Source organism: Paecilomyces variotii (assembly GCF_004022145.1).
Source record: "Paecilomyces variotii strain CBS 101075 chromosome Unknown C8Q69scaffold_8, whole genome shotgun sequence".
NCBI classification, from domain to species: domain Eukaryota; kingdom Fungi; phylum Ascomycota; class Eurotiomycetes; order Eurotiales; family Thermoascaceae; genus Paecilomyces; species Paecilomyces variotii.
In genome coordinates, this window is record NW_021167147.1 from 1,509 (window position 1) to 12,749 (window position 11,241).

The window sequence follows — 11,241 nt, forward strand, 5'->3', positions numbered from 1 at the left end:
ATTAGAAGTATTTAAGCTACTTCTTCTAATAATAGCATATAACTTACTGATCTAATTATATCTTTAGAACTTCCTTAACTACTATTTCTCCCTACTATAATAGCTTTAAGCTATTATTCTTTTATAGATTTACTACTTAAGCAGTTTTAATATAATATATTACTAGATATAAATTTACTTATAAGAGATTATATACCTCTTATATTTAAGGAAGTATACTTTTTATCTATATATTTTATCAGATTATAAGATTAGCCCTTTTAATAAGGCTAAGCTCTATTATATAAGTAAGCGGGCTAATTAGCTAAGCTAATTAATTCCTCTAATAAAGGAAATTACTTACTTAATTACTTTAATTATATAATATCTTAATATTATAATACTTTAACTATAAAAAATTCTTATATACTATACTATATCTAATAGGTTAGTATAATTTAAGTATTTAAAATAAGTTAGACTAGCTTTTAAAATTACGCTAAGTATATATTAAAAGAAATCTCAGCGTAGTAGTAATAGGGCATTGCAAAGGCAGGAAAAAATAGCAATATTTAGAACTACGCTGAGAGATTTTAGAACCACGCCGAGCTGGCACCCCGTCTGTGTGTCATATCAAACGCATTCGGATAATTTCTCACATTCACACGGGCCTGTGGCGCAACGGTAGCGCGTTCGACTCCAGATCGAAAGGTTGTTGGTTCAAATCCTGCCGGGCTCATGTGTCTTTTTTGTTTTTTATTTTTTTTTGCCTTATAATTATTTCTTTTTTGCATGAATTGGATGGGGGATAAATATTCCTTGGCATCCGCTAACTATCTTTCTAATCCACTAATCCAGACAATGACAGCCTGTCTCAGAGTAATACCACCCAAGATTCTAATTCTACGACTTGACCCTGAACTATGTCTGATTGGCTAAAGATAAGAAGTACCAGAAGAACATAAATGTTGGACTCAATTTTCAATGTTCCAGACGAGAGAGGAGAAAAGGCACGGGAACCCGTACAGCAATTGAAAGGACAGAAGATGGTCTATAATTTCTTGCCAATAATGCCGATAGTTATTTGATGGCGGCAAAAGGGTTGACTCATTCACGGGCTTATCTTGCCCCACGTGACCTTCATTTTGCCCGCATTCGCCGACTCCGGAGTTCAAACTTTTCCCCGAGCCGGTGTGACTCTCATTATTCCCCAGATCTTTAAGTTGTCTTCTTTCTCAATTGCATCCTTGGACTCTGGAAGCTTCAGCTTTAATCTATAATCGTCCGCAATCATGAAGGGCAGAGTTTGTCTCGCTTACTCCGGTCAGTACGCAATACTCATACATCTTTTCTTCTAAAGCACTGACCGTACCCCGCAGGCGGTCTCGATACCAGCACCATTCTGCGATGGCTCCTGGACGAGGGCTATGAGGTTGTCTGCTTCCTCGCCAATGTTGGTCAGAAGGAGGACTGGGAGTCCGTCCGGGCCAAGGCCAAGCAGATTGGTGCTTCCAAGATGGTTATCCTCGACCTCCGCCGCGAGTTCATCGAGCAGCTCTGCTACCGTGCCGTGCAGTGCAACGCCCAGTACGAGGGACGATATCTGCTTGGAACCAGTCTGGCCCGCCCTGTGATCGCCCGTGCTCAGATGCGCGTTGCTCAGGAGGAGGGCTGTGACTATGTCTCTCACGGCTGCACTGGCAAGGGCAACGACGGTATCCGTTTCGAGCTGGCTTTCCTTGCCATTGACCCTAAGATCAAGATCATCGCTCCCTGGAGAATCAAGGAGTTCTGCGACCGCTTCCAGGGCCGTAGCGATCTCCTTGACTACGCCGCTGAGAAGAAGATCCCCGTTACCTCCACCAAGGCCAAGCCCTACAGTATGGACGAGAACGAGAGCCACTGCAGTTACGAGGCCGGCTCCCTCGAAGATCCCTCTATTCCTCCCCCCGACGACATGTGGATCAAGACCGTCGACCCTCGCCAGGCTCCTGACGAGCCCACTGACATTACCATTTCTTTCGAGAAGGGTATTCCCGTCAAGCTCGTCGCCCAGGGCAAGGAGATCACCGACAGTGTCGAGATCTTCGTTGCTCTCAACGAGATTGGCCGCGAGAACGGCATTGGCAGAATCGACATTGTCGAGGTGCGTTTGGATGTTCCTAAACAAAGGGGCTTGGAAGGCTGTATCGTGTACTGATTAGTATCTAGAACCGCTTCATCGGTCTGAAGAGCCGTGGCTGCTACGATGCTCCCGCCATGACCATCCTCAGACTCGCTCACTTGGACGCCGAGTCCCTCGTCATGGATGGCCGTGTTCGCTCGCTCCGTGACCAATTCGTTACTCACCACTGGTCTGAGCTCCTCTACAACGGTCTCTACTTCTCCCCTGAGCGGGAGTTCATCGAGAACTCCCTGGTGTTCTGCCAGCGCCGCGTGGTATGTATATATTGACATCTTTCCCGTCGCCCTGTAGGGGAGTATGGGTCTTTCTATGAACAGGGACTAACACCTTTCGCGCAGAACGCCGATGTCCGTCTCCGCTGCTACAAGGGCAACGTCTACGTCCTCGGACGCAGCTCCAAGACCGAGAAGCTCTACGATTCCGAGCAGGCCTCCATGGACACTCTCACTGACTTCAGCCCTCAAGATACCAGTATGTCGATGCCTTTCCTACTGTCTGTCTGGACGCCTTTACTAACTGTCTACTGCAGCCGGTTTCATCAACGTCAACGCTATCCGTCTCAAGAAGTACGGACAGCAGAAGGCCGAGGAGGGCAACAGCCTCGCAAAGGCTTAAAAACCTTAAAACGGGATACTGTCATTATGTGCATGTTATCTAGCTATTTAAGGCACGACGTGGATCTATATTCTTCAGGGGCCTGTTCATTTGTTTCGGTTTTGCATCATTGAGGCCACGCATCACATCACGTTTATGGTATAGAAAAGAGATGCAGTCATGTCTCTAGTAAAATTTACGGTGTTACAATGAGACTTCGGAAATGGAGTCCTAAAAAGAATTAAAGAGTTATGACAAATCTTTTTACCATGCACCCTTTCTTTTGCTCGTCCACACCCCGTTGTAATTTCTTCCGGCTCTTTCCTAACTGTGAACAACTGGTCCTGGGTCTGGGATCATATCACCTTACTCTAGGACTTCCGGCGAGTAAAATGATATTATTGACCTCACTCTCGTTGGTAGAAAGAAGCTTAACACGAACTTGTCCTGTTCATACCCTGACTTGATCCAAGGGAATGAATCAATTTGATAAACCCCATCTCTTCTCCAGAACCGAACAACAGTCGTTGTGGGTAATTGCCGGAAAAATCGAACTTCCTCTCAGTTTCACTACATCTCTTCCTGGTGTCAATGATGATAGAGACAGGAAATCTCATTCCGCGTATCCATGTGTTTGTACTATTCACTCTAACATACCACAGTGACAAAACTTATTGACTGGTCTCCAAGTGTAAAATCCTAAACAGCATGTCTGGAAAGAAAAAAAGCAAAAAATATGAGCCCGGCAGGATTTGAACCAACAACCTTTCGATCTGGAGTCGAACGCGCTACCGTTGCGCCACAGGCCCGTACAATGATATTAGTCATCCATATTTTGGTTTCAACAGCGGAAAAGATTGTGGTCAATTCAATGTACTCAGGTAGGTAGTTATTGAATTGGGTAGATAGTTCTTGTTCGCGCATAGCCTTTACATTCGGTGAATATTGGCCCTTAATCGACACTAAATAGCCTCAGTCTAATCCTTCTTATCATTTTCTGTATAGCGAGCGGAATATATGATATCACAAACAATATCGCGGGATCCCAGCAAAGCTGGATCCTCCATCAAACCTTGGAAAGTAGAAAGCCGTCATTCTGCAGCTTCTGGAAGACCTGCGACGGGTCGTACTTAAGAGACACAGCCTTCAGTTTCGCCAAGTTTTCTTCTCCATACGACATTAACGGGTTCTCATCTCTCGATGCATCGTTCATGTAGACGAAAGGATCGTGCAATCCTCGCTCTTGCCCTAGCTCCTTCCACTTCTTCGTGGTTGCGATTGATACCTCTCTCACAATTGCATCGTCACTAGCGTGTTCCCAGTCTATGAGGGTAGTCCACCCTATTGTAAGAAATATTAGCTTCTAGTCCGTACAGCCCTTAATAAAGGGGAGACTCACATTGAGCATTTTCCGGCCGCAAACCGAGGCAATTTCCGCCTTTCTCGATCCCGTACTGAACCATGGAGGCAGAAATTGGTTGAAGGACGAAAGTCTGATTAGCTCCCGTAGAGTCTCTCACTGCGAGTGCTTTTTCTCTCCAGAAATTGTAAACGTCTTCGTACAGCTGGGCGTCGATTTTGGAGCTCGCGCCGCGGTAGTCGTGTCGTTGCAAGCTTTTAGACAGGCCCAAATGTCAGTTTATGGGATTCATAGAAAATGGACGTGATCTGATGAAATCTTACTGAGGAGGACAACTAGAGGCAGCTGCTCCTAGAATCTGTGTCAGAGCTAGAACTGTGCCATTAGTAGGTGGTATAGCCTGAGTAACAGCAGGTATGTCGTTGAATGGCGCGAAGCAGGCCGGTTGCTCGGAACAAGGCTCAGAGTATATCAAGCCCAGCGTGACAACGTCCAGACTAACGATCAAAGCTACGGTAGCCTTAACATCAGAGAAAGTATTTTGCCATTCCGCGAAGGCTTGGAAAATGGAAGGGACCTGCTCGATCTGGTATATGTCGATTTGATACCAGATGTTATTCACGGGGATGCTGTAGAGGTCAAAACGTGTGACAACCCCTGCAGCAGTTAGTTCTACTACAAGTCCTACAATTGATTTGTTTTTATTTTCTGACCGAAATTGGCACCTCCTCCCTTCAGTGCCCAGAAGAGATCCGGCTTGTCTTCCATATTTACGTTGGTAACTGTGCCGTCGGCAAGCACGATCTTTTAAGGTCAGCAAAGAGCACTTAGCGGCGTGGGGAGATTTTATACTTCAAAATTCTTGACGTTGTCTGCGGCAAGGCCATACTGGCTTGAGAAATGGAAAAAGCCGCCTAACCACTGATTAGTTCTCTGAATCATAAGTAGTCATGAAGTCAGACGCACCCCCTAATATCAAGCCACCAACGCCCACTGACGGAATACGGCCGCCAATAACACTGATTCCGCTTGAATCCAAAGCAGTGTAGACGTCGCCCCACAGCGCACCGGGACCTAAGCTCACAATCTGTTTATCTTCGCTGACAGTGATCTGATTGAGGTTCTTGAGATCTATCACGAGGCCTGGCTGGCCCGTACTGGACCAGCCAGGGTTCGGCGAATGGCCACCACTGCGGATGGAAAACGTAATGCGTAGAGACTGCACGACTTTTAGAACAATAGAGACGTCATCTCCAGACTTCGGGAGGACAATAAAAGATGGAAACTCGGAACAAGCGGCCGACCTTTCGCACAATTGTTTAGCAGTCACTCGCTTAAGGCTGAAGTAAAGAAGAGCCTTACCAGTGAGCGTCCAATGCTGACACTCCTTCCGGGTCATTCACGATGAGAAGTTGAAAGAAACTGGACAGCAACAGAAAAGCGATTTTTATTGAAGCTGACTTGGTAATATTCTGACTGGAAAATATGGCTGCAGTATCAGAGTCCCCTTGCAGCCATTCCTGTAGCTTCTGGGCCTGTAGAGAGGAGAGACTTAGACTCTCGACGAACGTGGTAATCTTGTCCGACATGCTTGCAGATAGGATGAATGAAGAGTTCAAGCAAATCCGAAAGACAGACGCATAGCCGCCTGAAATAAGAAAGATGGACGGGAGGCCTAGACCACGTGAATGGGGCCAAATCTAGTTGTTTATTCTAAAGTAGATAAATAGCGCCTCTTCTCCAAGATACTCTTTGTTCCATTCTGCACTATAACATTGTTGTCAATTATTGCCTCCAACACTAAACATAACCACGGTACCGAGTACGAATATGACAGCCAACACCTCATCCACAGTGAAATCCAGGCAGGCACTGGATGCTCAATATGGAGGAAATAATCGATCAGGCTGGCTGAAGAATATTCCCGACTCCTGGCTACCTTTTGTGCAACTTGCCCGACTCAGCCCACCAGCAGGAGTTTTTCTGCTCTACTTTCCGCACTTATTCGGGGCTCTTCATGCTGCCATTCTCACAAAGTCTCCAGCTTCTGAAGCGCTCCGCACGAGTGTACTCATGTTTGGGGGCAGCTTTTTTCTGTCCAACGCCGTTCACATATGGGACGACCTGATTGATGCCCCGCTAGACGCCTTGGTGGAACGTACATGCAATCGACCGATTCCGCGAGGGGCAGTGTCCCCCGCTGCTGCATTAGTATTCACCTTTTCTCAGGCGATATGCGCTGCGGCGTTTCTTCCCTGTATCCCGGTTGGGTTTATACAGAGCGTCCTGTATGTGGCTCCTGCGATCGTTGGGTGGACATACTATCCCTGGGCCAAGCGACACACCAATTTCCCACAACTGGTACTCGGGCTTTGCGTCTCTTGGGGGATAGTCATAGGGTCCCTAGCAGGTGGGTTTCTGCCTTTGGCCATCGATGACGGCCATCGGGTCACGGTGGCGACCTCCAGTCTCTGTCTGTTTGGCGCCTGTACCCTCTGGTCCGTGATATACGACACTATCTACGCACACCAAGATTTGACAGACGACAAGAAGTTTGGGATTAAGAGCATGGCTGTTCTGTTCGAAGGGAGAACGAAACCTCTGCTTTCGCTGCTTTTGGTGGCCATGACAGTGCTGTTGATCGGATGCGGGTCACACAGCGGGATGTCCGTCGTGTATTACACTGTTGCAGTACTTGGATCGGCGATTTCGGGACCATGATCTGGAACGTTGATTTGAAAGACAGCCAGAGCTGTTGGTGGTGGTTCGGAAATGGGTTCTGGCTTGCGGGAGGATCAATTGCAGGGGTTTTGGCGCTGGAACTGTTGTGGTAACCAAAGGCAGTGTATGTACATACATAGTTATTAGGACTGGAGGGTATATATCCCTGTGGCACTACTGTAGAAGACAGGGTTAAGCCTGACTGTCAAAGGGTTGAGGTAAGCACTAGCGTAGTCGACCAGCTAAGGTAAATGCTAAGTAACTAGTTGTTCGGGTGTGTTACATTATTACTTATTATTCGCACAGCATGCCTAAAGGCGATAATGATTTTCAGTCCACCTACAACTACCAATTTGGGCCCTTGTTATACTACAGCTCCAACATCCAGAATGTCTCGTTCTTAAACATGCAAGTGATGTTGGCCGTTGGATCTGCCATTTATGGATCGATGCTAGGTGTCCAGCAGACCACAGCCTGGATACAGACAAGGGATGCTCAGGCGGGTGGAAGAGGTCGAGTCCTCACGATTAAAGGGAAAAGGGTTCTTCGAAAATTCCAAGTCCAAAGACTGCAGGTGTCTTTATCTATATGAAAGAGGAGAGAGTCAGTTCCCAGTGGTAACCAGAACAGGCGAGCAATTTGGTCATCATAACGATCCTAAAAATGTTCTCCAGAGACTCAACATTGCTGCCGCCCCCAGAGACAATCAACAACACACACAAGGTTTACTCTGTTGCGATAGCATGTATTGTCCTTGGGATTATCTCTAGCGGATGTGTTATTCTACGACTTATGCAGAGACTTTCTACACGATCGTTTGGTCCTGATGACTACGCTATTATTCCTGGGCTGGTAAGTTTGGATATCGGCATTAAAACGCTCCTAAGTTCTGAAAGATGTGATGATCAGATGCTCTATATCGGATGGACCGCGATGGCGGCCTATGTCAATCTACACGCTGGTGTCGGAAAGCCGCTCTGGGAGATCACCGTAGGGGAGTTTTCGGTCTGGTTCAAGGTAACGAGACAAGGAATTGGTGTGATCGAAGCAACGCTGTCTAATCAAATGCTTCAGGGTATTATCGGATCAGCCTGGATTTATCCAGCGATGAGCATGTCGATACGGACTTCTATCCTATTAACCTATGACAGAATATTCGCGAAGTCGATGCCGACGGTGCGCTTTATCATTCGGTTCTTACTCAGTCTGCAAGTCATCTACCTGATTGTTTACTCTATTCTTCCGGCCTTCATTTGTCGCCCTCTTAACAAAGCTTGGCATCCGCTGGAACGGCAACAATATTTCAACGATTGGTACTATTACTACCTTCAAGTGGCGTTGTATAGCACCAGTATGGCTTTTGACGTGATTCTCCTTGTTCTGCCACTGTACCCGATTAGCCAGCTGCAGATGGCTCTGCGGAAACGAATCGGGATCGGATCAATTCTAGTTCTTGGGGCATGGTACTTTATCCCTTCAGTGATATTGTTCGAATCTTCTGCTAATGGAGTATCCTATCCAGCGCAGGAATAGCTGCAGCGTATAAATTGGGCATCTTCGTCCAGCAGATGACGCGCTACACAGACATCAACCCTAGATGTAAGTAATACTCCAACATCCACATTCATCCAACTATCTAACCGTTAAAAGGGAGTCAATACGAGATGAGCCAGCTCATCCCACCCCAGTTCGACAAGTATGGCAACACGTTTTGGATTCCCTCACAGGTGGAACCATCCGTCGCGTTGATCGGGACATCTCTACCTGCAATGAGGCAGTTTGTAGTAAGAATGAGAGAGAAAGAGGAGGAAAGTAAAGGGCGATTGAGGATTGGAGACTCGGATCCTTATGATTTACGTCGAGTTCACTCCAAGGTTCCACTACGGACTGAAAACTTGGACATCAGTTCTAATACCGTAGCATGAAAGGACAGATGTGTATTTGGACTGAGGCAGATAGATTACGATGACATGATATCTTATACGGCGCTTTTAGTTGAACTTGATATGCATGATAGCTAGTATAGATTATGGTGGCGTTTAATATGGACCTATCAGAAAATAGCCCCGAATAAATAGAAAACCGTTGGTTTTGGGTTGGAATTCTATTTATGTAGTATAATCCATCCACTTCCCCCAAAGCCAGACTCAATCCATATCTCCGTTTCCTTTTTCCTTGCAATCCACGACAAACACCATGGGTGACTCTGAACCATCTAAACTCTTCTCGGTGTATGCACTCCTCAACAAAACCTCCCTTACTCCAACTGAGAAACGAACTGACAGAGCCACCAAATCAAAATAGATTCAACAACGCCATAACCACCCACCTCTACCCACACTCCAACAGCGCCTTCGCCTACGACGTAACCTTTATCCGCTCTGTGTGGCCCTCCGAGCTCAGTAACAAGAAACCACCTCTCCACTTCCACCCCTATCAGAAGGAATACATCCAGGTAACAGAGGGCACCCTCTGCGTGGATATCGAAGGCTCACCTCGCGTGCTGGACCCCTCTATTGGCGAGATATGCATCTTACCATGGACGAACCATCGGTTATATCCGCCTGAGGACTTTGGTGGTTCAGATACGATCAGGTTTCTGCTTAGTGGAGAGGAATCTGGGAGGATGTTTCAGTTGGATAGTATGTTTTTTGAGAATTGGTATCGGTATCAGGAGGCGGCTGTTGATGGGGAGGGGCTAAAATCGGTGCAGGTTATGGCAGTATGTTTGTGATAATTCCTCTATATAATCTAGTGTGTGATACGTTTGGCTGATGAATATATTGGTAACAGATGTTTGATGCTGGAGGTACGTATTTGACGTTGCCGTGGTGGATTCCATTTTCTCGGACCTGTGCTGTTGTGTTGGGTATCGTCGTCGGTCGGTGGCTTGGGAGTTTATTGGGATATCAGCCTTACTACCGGCAATGGACTTCAGATTGGGGGTTGGCGTGTGAGAAAATGAAGACTTCGATCTGGCACAGGCGATTTGCAACTGTGTAAACAGTGGTTGTTTACAATACCATGATAAGAAATGAGTCGACAACGTTTTATTCTCATTATTCTACCTACCATGTCAGGACTAGAAATTATGTAGTGATGGCAGGGTTTCATTCATCGAACCCTGCTTGAAGAGCAGTGTTTTCCTTTGTAATCCTAGACCACTCAAGAGTCTTCCGCCACAATGCCTGCTGTTTCTCCTCATTCAAGCTATCGGGGGAGCTCACGTCCTTCTTGGAGAGGGTAAAGTAGCCGCGCTCATTCGGGCTGGATGCGTTGGTGGCAAACTCGACTATATCAACAGCAGCTTCTCGGACAGTGCGCATTGTGGGGTCTGCAAAACGACGCAACAAGAAGAGAAATGGTCGAATGATGAAATATGACAGGAAGGTGAAGAAGGCCGGGGTGTTTACTCGCAGTGCGCGAGAATCGGCCAGGTTGCCTGGGTTCACCGCTATCGCAGTGACATGTTTCAGCGCGGGGTCCTGTGATATTGCCAAATTAGGTAACTGCAGAACAGAGACAGAGATGAAAAGGACAGAAAAATTAGGATAGAGTACATGCCCTTTCCAGGTAACGGTTCAACGCATACATCCACATGACAATGGCTAGTTTCGAATTGGCATACTGCTGGAACCCCCGACCCATCGGATCTGCCGGTGTCTGCGCTGCCGGCTTCACCAGCGTCTCCAGCTTGTCCGGGATCGCAGGGGGGTACTTTTCTAGGCCGTTCTTCCCGGGCCAGTGGGCATCGCTGCTAAAGAGCACAATGCGACCGCTAGATTCCGGGCTGAAGCAGCCTAGTAGACGCAGGATAAGTGCTGCGTGAGCAATGTGGTTGACCTGGAAGGTCTTCTCGTAACCATCGCCAGTCAGTTCGCCCTTGGCACGTAGATTCCAGTAGTAGGCATTGCAAACGATGCTAGCGAGAGGCGGAAGCTTTCCGGTCTTGATTTCTTCAGCAACGGTAGTAGCGAAGTCATGAACAGAGGAGAGATCTGCTAGATCCAGCTGTCTGACGCTGACTTTGTCGGCTTGCGACTGCGGGATAAAAGCAAGAATGTTCTTAATCGCCTCTTGGTTGCGAACTGTTAGCAGAAGGTTGTAATCAGGGTATTTGGAGAGAAGCAGCTGGACGGCTGGAGTGGCTAGAGAGCCATTGGCGCCGGTGATGATGATTGTGCCAGCCATGGTAAGTTTACCTATGGAGCGTGAAAGCAGAGAATGGAGATGAGACAGTGGGAAAGGGTAGCTAAGTTGACAGTGTTGACTTTGAAGGATCAATAAAGATGGCGTGACTAATAGCCATTTACCAGAAGAGTTGTTCCCTGTCTATTGCTCAAAGTACTAGTATATTCAATAATGGCTAGATTATGTACCTTTGTTACCCCCTGTACTTAGG

The 11,241-nt window shown here is 47.0% G+C and overlaps 6 protein-coding genes and 2 non-coding genes across 8 annotated transcripts; 5 read left to right on the plus strand and 3 right to left on the minus strand.

Annotated features, from left to right (window-relative positions):
* The first annotated feature begins 646 nt into the window (after positions 1 to 646).
* On the plus strand, positions 647 to 718 carry C8Q69DRAFT_t97. Its single transcript has one exon. It is a non-coding gene; the product is annotated as a tRNA-Trp (tRNA).
* A 344-nt stretch (positions 719 to 1,062) lies between these two features.
* On the plus strand, positions 1,063 to 2,894 carry C8Q69DRAFT_305912 (argininosuccinate synthase). Its single transcript, XM_028627198.1, has 5 exons — positions 1,063 to 1,302; positions 1,359 to 2,125; positions 2,191 to 2,418; positions 2,503 to 2,635; positions 2,694 to 2,894. The coding sequence occupies exons 1-5, from the start codon at positions 1,272 to 1,274 to the stop codon at positions 2,777 to 2,779; spliced, it is 1,245 nt and encodes a 414-aa protein (XP_028483479.1). The 5' UTR covers positions 1,063 to 1,271; the 3' UTR covers positions 2,780 to 2,894.
* Positions 2,895 to 3,495: 601 nt separating this feature from the next.
* Positions 3,496 to 3,567, minus strand: C8Q69DRAFT_t104. The gene has a single exon. It is a non-coding gene; the product is annotated as a tRNA-Trp (tRNA).
* Positions 3,568 to 3,599: 32 nt separating this feature from the next.
* C8Q69DRAFT_305871 (putative 6-hydroxy-D-nicotine oxidase) lies at positions 3,600 to 5,827 on the minus strand. The gene is made up of 7 exons (XM_028627197.1): positions 5,481 to 5,827; positions 5,085 to 5,422; positions 4,971 to 5,032; positions 4,832 to 4,922; positions 4,442 to 4,775; positions 4,158 to 4,372; positions 3,600 to 4,099 (listed from the first exon to the last, which is right to left on the minus strand). The coding sequence occupies exons 1-7, from the start codon at positions 5,705 to 5,707 to the stop codon at positions 3,825 to 3,827; spliced, it is 1,542 nt and encodes a 513-aa protein (XP_028483480.1). The 5' UTR covers positions 5,708 to 5,827; the 3' UTR covers positions 3,600 to 3,824.
* Position 5,828: 1 nt separating this feature from the next.
* On the plus strand, positions 5,829 to 7,229 carry C8Q69DRAFT_306144 (UbiA prenyltransferase family). Its single transcript, XM_028627201.1, has 2 exons — positions 5,829 to 7,086; positions 7,146 to 7,229. The coding sequence occupies exon 1, from the start codon at positions 5,949 to 5,951 to the stop codon at positions 6,837 to 6,839; it is 891 nt and encodes a 296-aa protein (XP_028483481.1). The 5' UTR covers positions 5,829 to 5,948; the 3' UTR covers positions 6,840 to 7,086; positions 7,146 to 7,229.
* Positions 7,086 to 8,951, plus strand: C8Q69DRAFT_305920 (hypothetical protein). Its single transcript, XM_028627199.1, has 5 exons — positions 7,086 to 7,442; positions 7,540 to 7,691; positions 7,749 to 8,302; positions 8,362 to 8,438; positions 8,490 to 8,951. Exons 1-5 carry the CDS (start codon positions 7,331 to 7,333, stop codon positions 8,762 to 8,764), a joined length of 1,170 nt encoding a protein of 389 aa, XP_028483482.1. The 5' UTR covers positions 7,086 to 7,330; the 3' UTR covers positions 8,765 to 8,951.
* A 3-nt stretch (positions 8,952 to 8,954) lies between these two features.
* Positions 8,955 to 9,896, plus strand: C8Q69DRAFT_305930 (hypothetical protein). The gene is made up of 3 exons (XM_028627200.1): positions 8,955 to 9,070; positions 9,144 to 9,561; positions 9,633 to 9,896. Exons 1-3 carry the CDS (start codon positions 9,036 to 9,038, stop codon positions 9,840 to 9,842), a joined length of 663 nt encoding a protein of 220 aa, XP_028483483.1. The 5' UTR covers positions 8,955 to 9,035; the 3' UTR covers positions 9,843 to 9,896.
* Positions 9,889 to 11,167, minus strand: C8Q69DRAFT_471673 (hypothetical protein; the record flags this gene model as incomplete). The annotated part of the gene is made up of 2 exons (XM_028630931.1): positions 10,404 to 11,167; positions 9,889 to 10,324 (listed from the first exon to the last, which is right to left on the minus strand). Coding segments are annotated over exons 1-2 (998 nt in total), but the record flags the coding sequence as incomplete, so codon positions are not given.
* Between the last annotated feature and the right edge of the window lie 74 nt (positions 11,168 to 11,241).

Excerpts from the sequence above, each read along its gene's own strand:
- C8Q69DRAFT_305912 (XM_028627198.1), top strand. The coding sequence starts at position 1,272 with ATGAAGGGCAGAGTTTGTCTCGCTTACTCCG. Across the intron at positions 1,303-1,358 it reads AGTTTGTCTCGCTTACTCCG|GCGGTCTCGATACCAGCACC; the intron begins GTCAGTACGCAA and ends CGTACCCCGCAG. Across the intron at positions 2,419-2,502 it reads TGTTCTGCCAGCGCCGCGTG|AACGCCGATGTCCGTCTCCG; the intron begins GTATGTATATAT and ends CCTTTCGCGCAG.
- C8Q69DRAFT_305871 (XM_028627197.1), bottom strand. The coding sequence starts at position 5,707 with ATGTCGGACAAGATTACCACGTTCGTCGAGAGTCTAAGTCTCTCCTCT. Across the intron at positions 5,423-5,480 it reads TCAGCATTGGACGCTCACTG|GTCGGCCGCTTGTTCCGAGT; the intron begins GTAAGGCTCTTC and ends ATTGTGCGAAAG. Across the intron at positions 4,776-4,831 it reads GGGAGGAGGTGCCAATTTCG|GGGTTGTCACACGTTTTGAC; the intron begins GTCAGAAAATAA and ends TAACTGCTGCAG.
- C8Q69DRAFT_306144 (XM_028627201.1), top strand. The coding sequence starts at position 5,949 with ATGACAGCCAACACCTCATCCACAGTGAAATCCAGGCAGGCACTGGAT.
- C8Q69DRAFT_305920 (XM_028627199.1), top strand. The coding sequence starts at position 7,331 with ATGCTCAGGCGGGTGGAAGAGGTCGAGTCCTCACGATTAAAGGGAAAA. Across the intron at positions 7,692-7,748 it reads ACGCTATTATTCCTGGGCTG|ATGCTCTATATCGGATGGAC; the intron begins GTAAGTTTGGAT and ends TGTGATGATCAG. Across the intron at positions 8,439-8,489 it reads CACAGACATCAACCCTAGAT|GGAGTCAATACGAGATGAGC; the intron begins GTAAGTAATACT and ends AACCGTTAAAAG.
- C8Q69DRAFT_305930 (XM_028627200.1), top strand. The coding sequence starts at position 9,036 with ATGGGTGACTCTGAACCATCTAAACTCTTCTCGGT. Across the intron at positions 9,071-9,143 it reads CCATCTAAACTCTTCTCGGT|ATTCAACAACGCCATAACCA; the intron begins GTATGCACTCCT and ends AAATCAAAATAG. Across the intron at positions 9,562-9,632 it reads AATCGGTGCAGGTTATGGCA|ATGTTTGATGCTGGAGGTAC; the intron begins GTATGTTTGTGA and ends TATTGGTAACAG.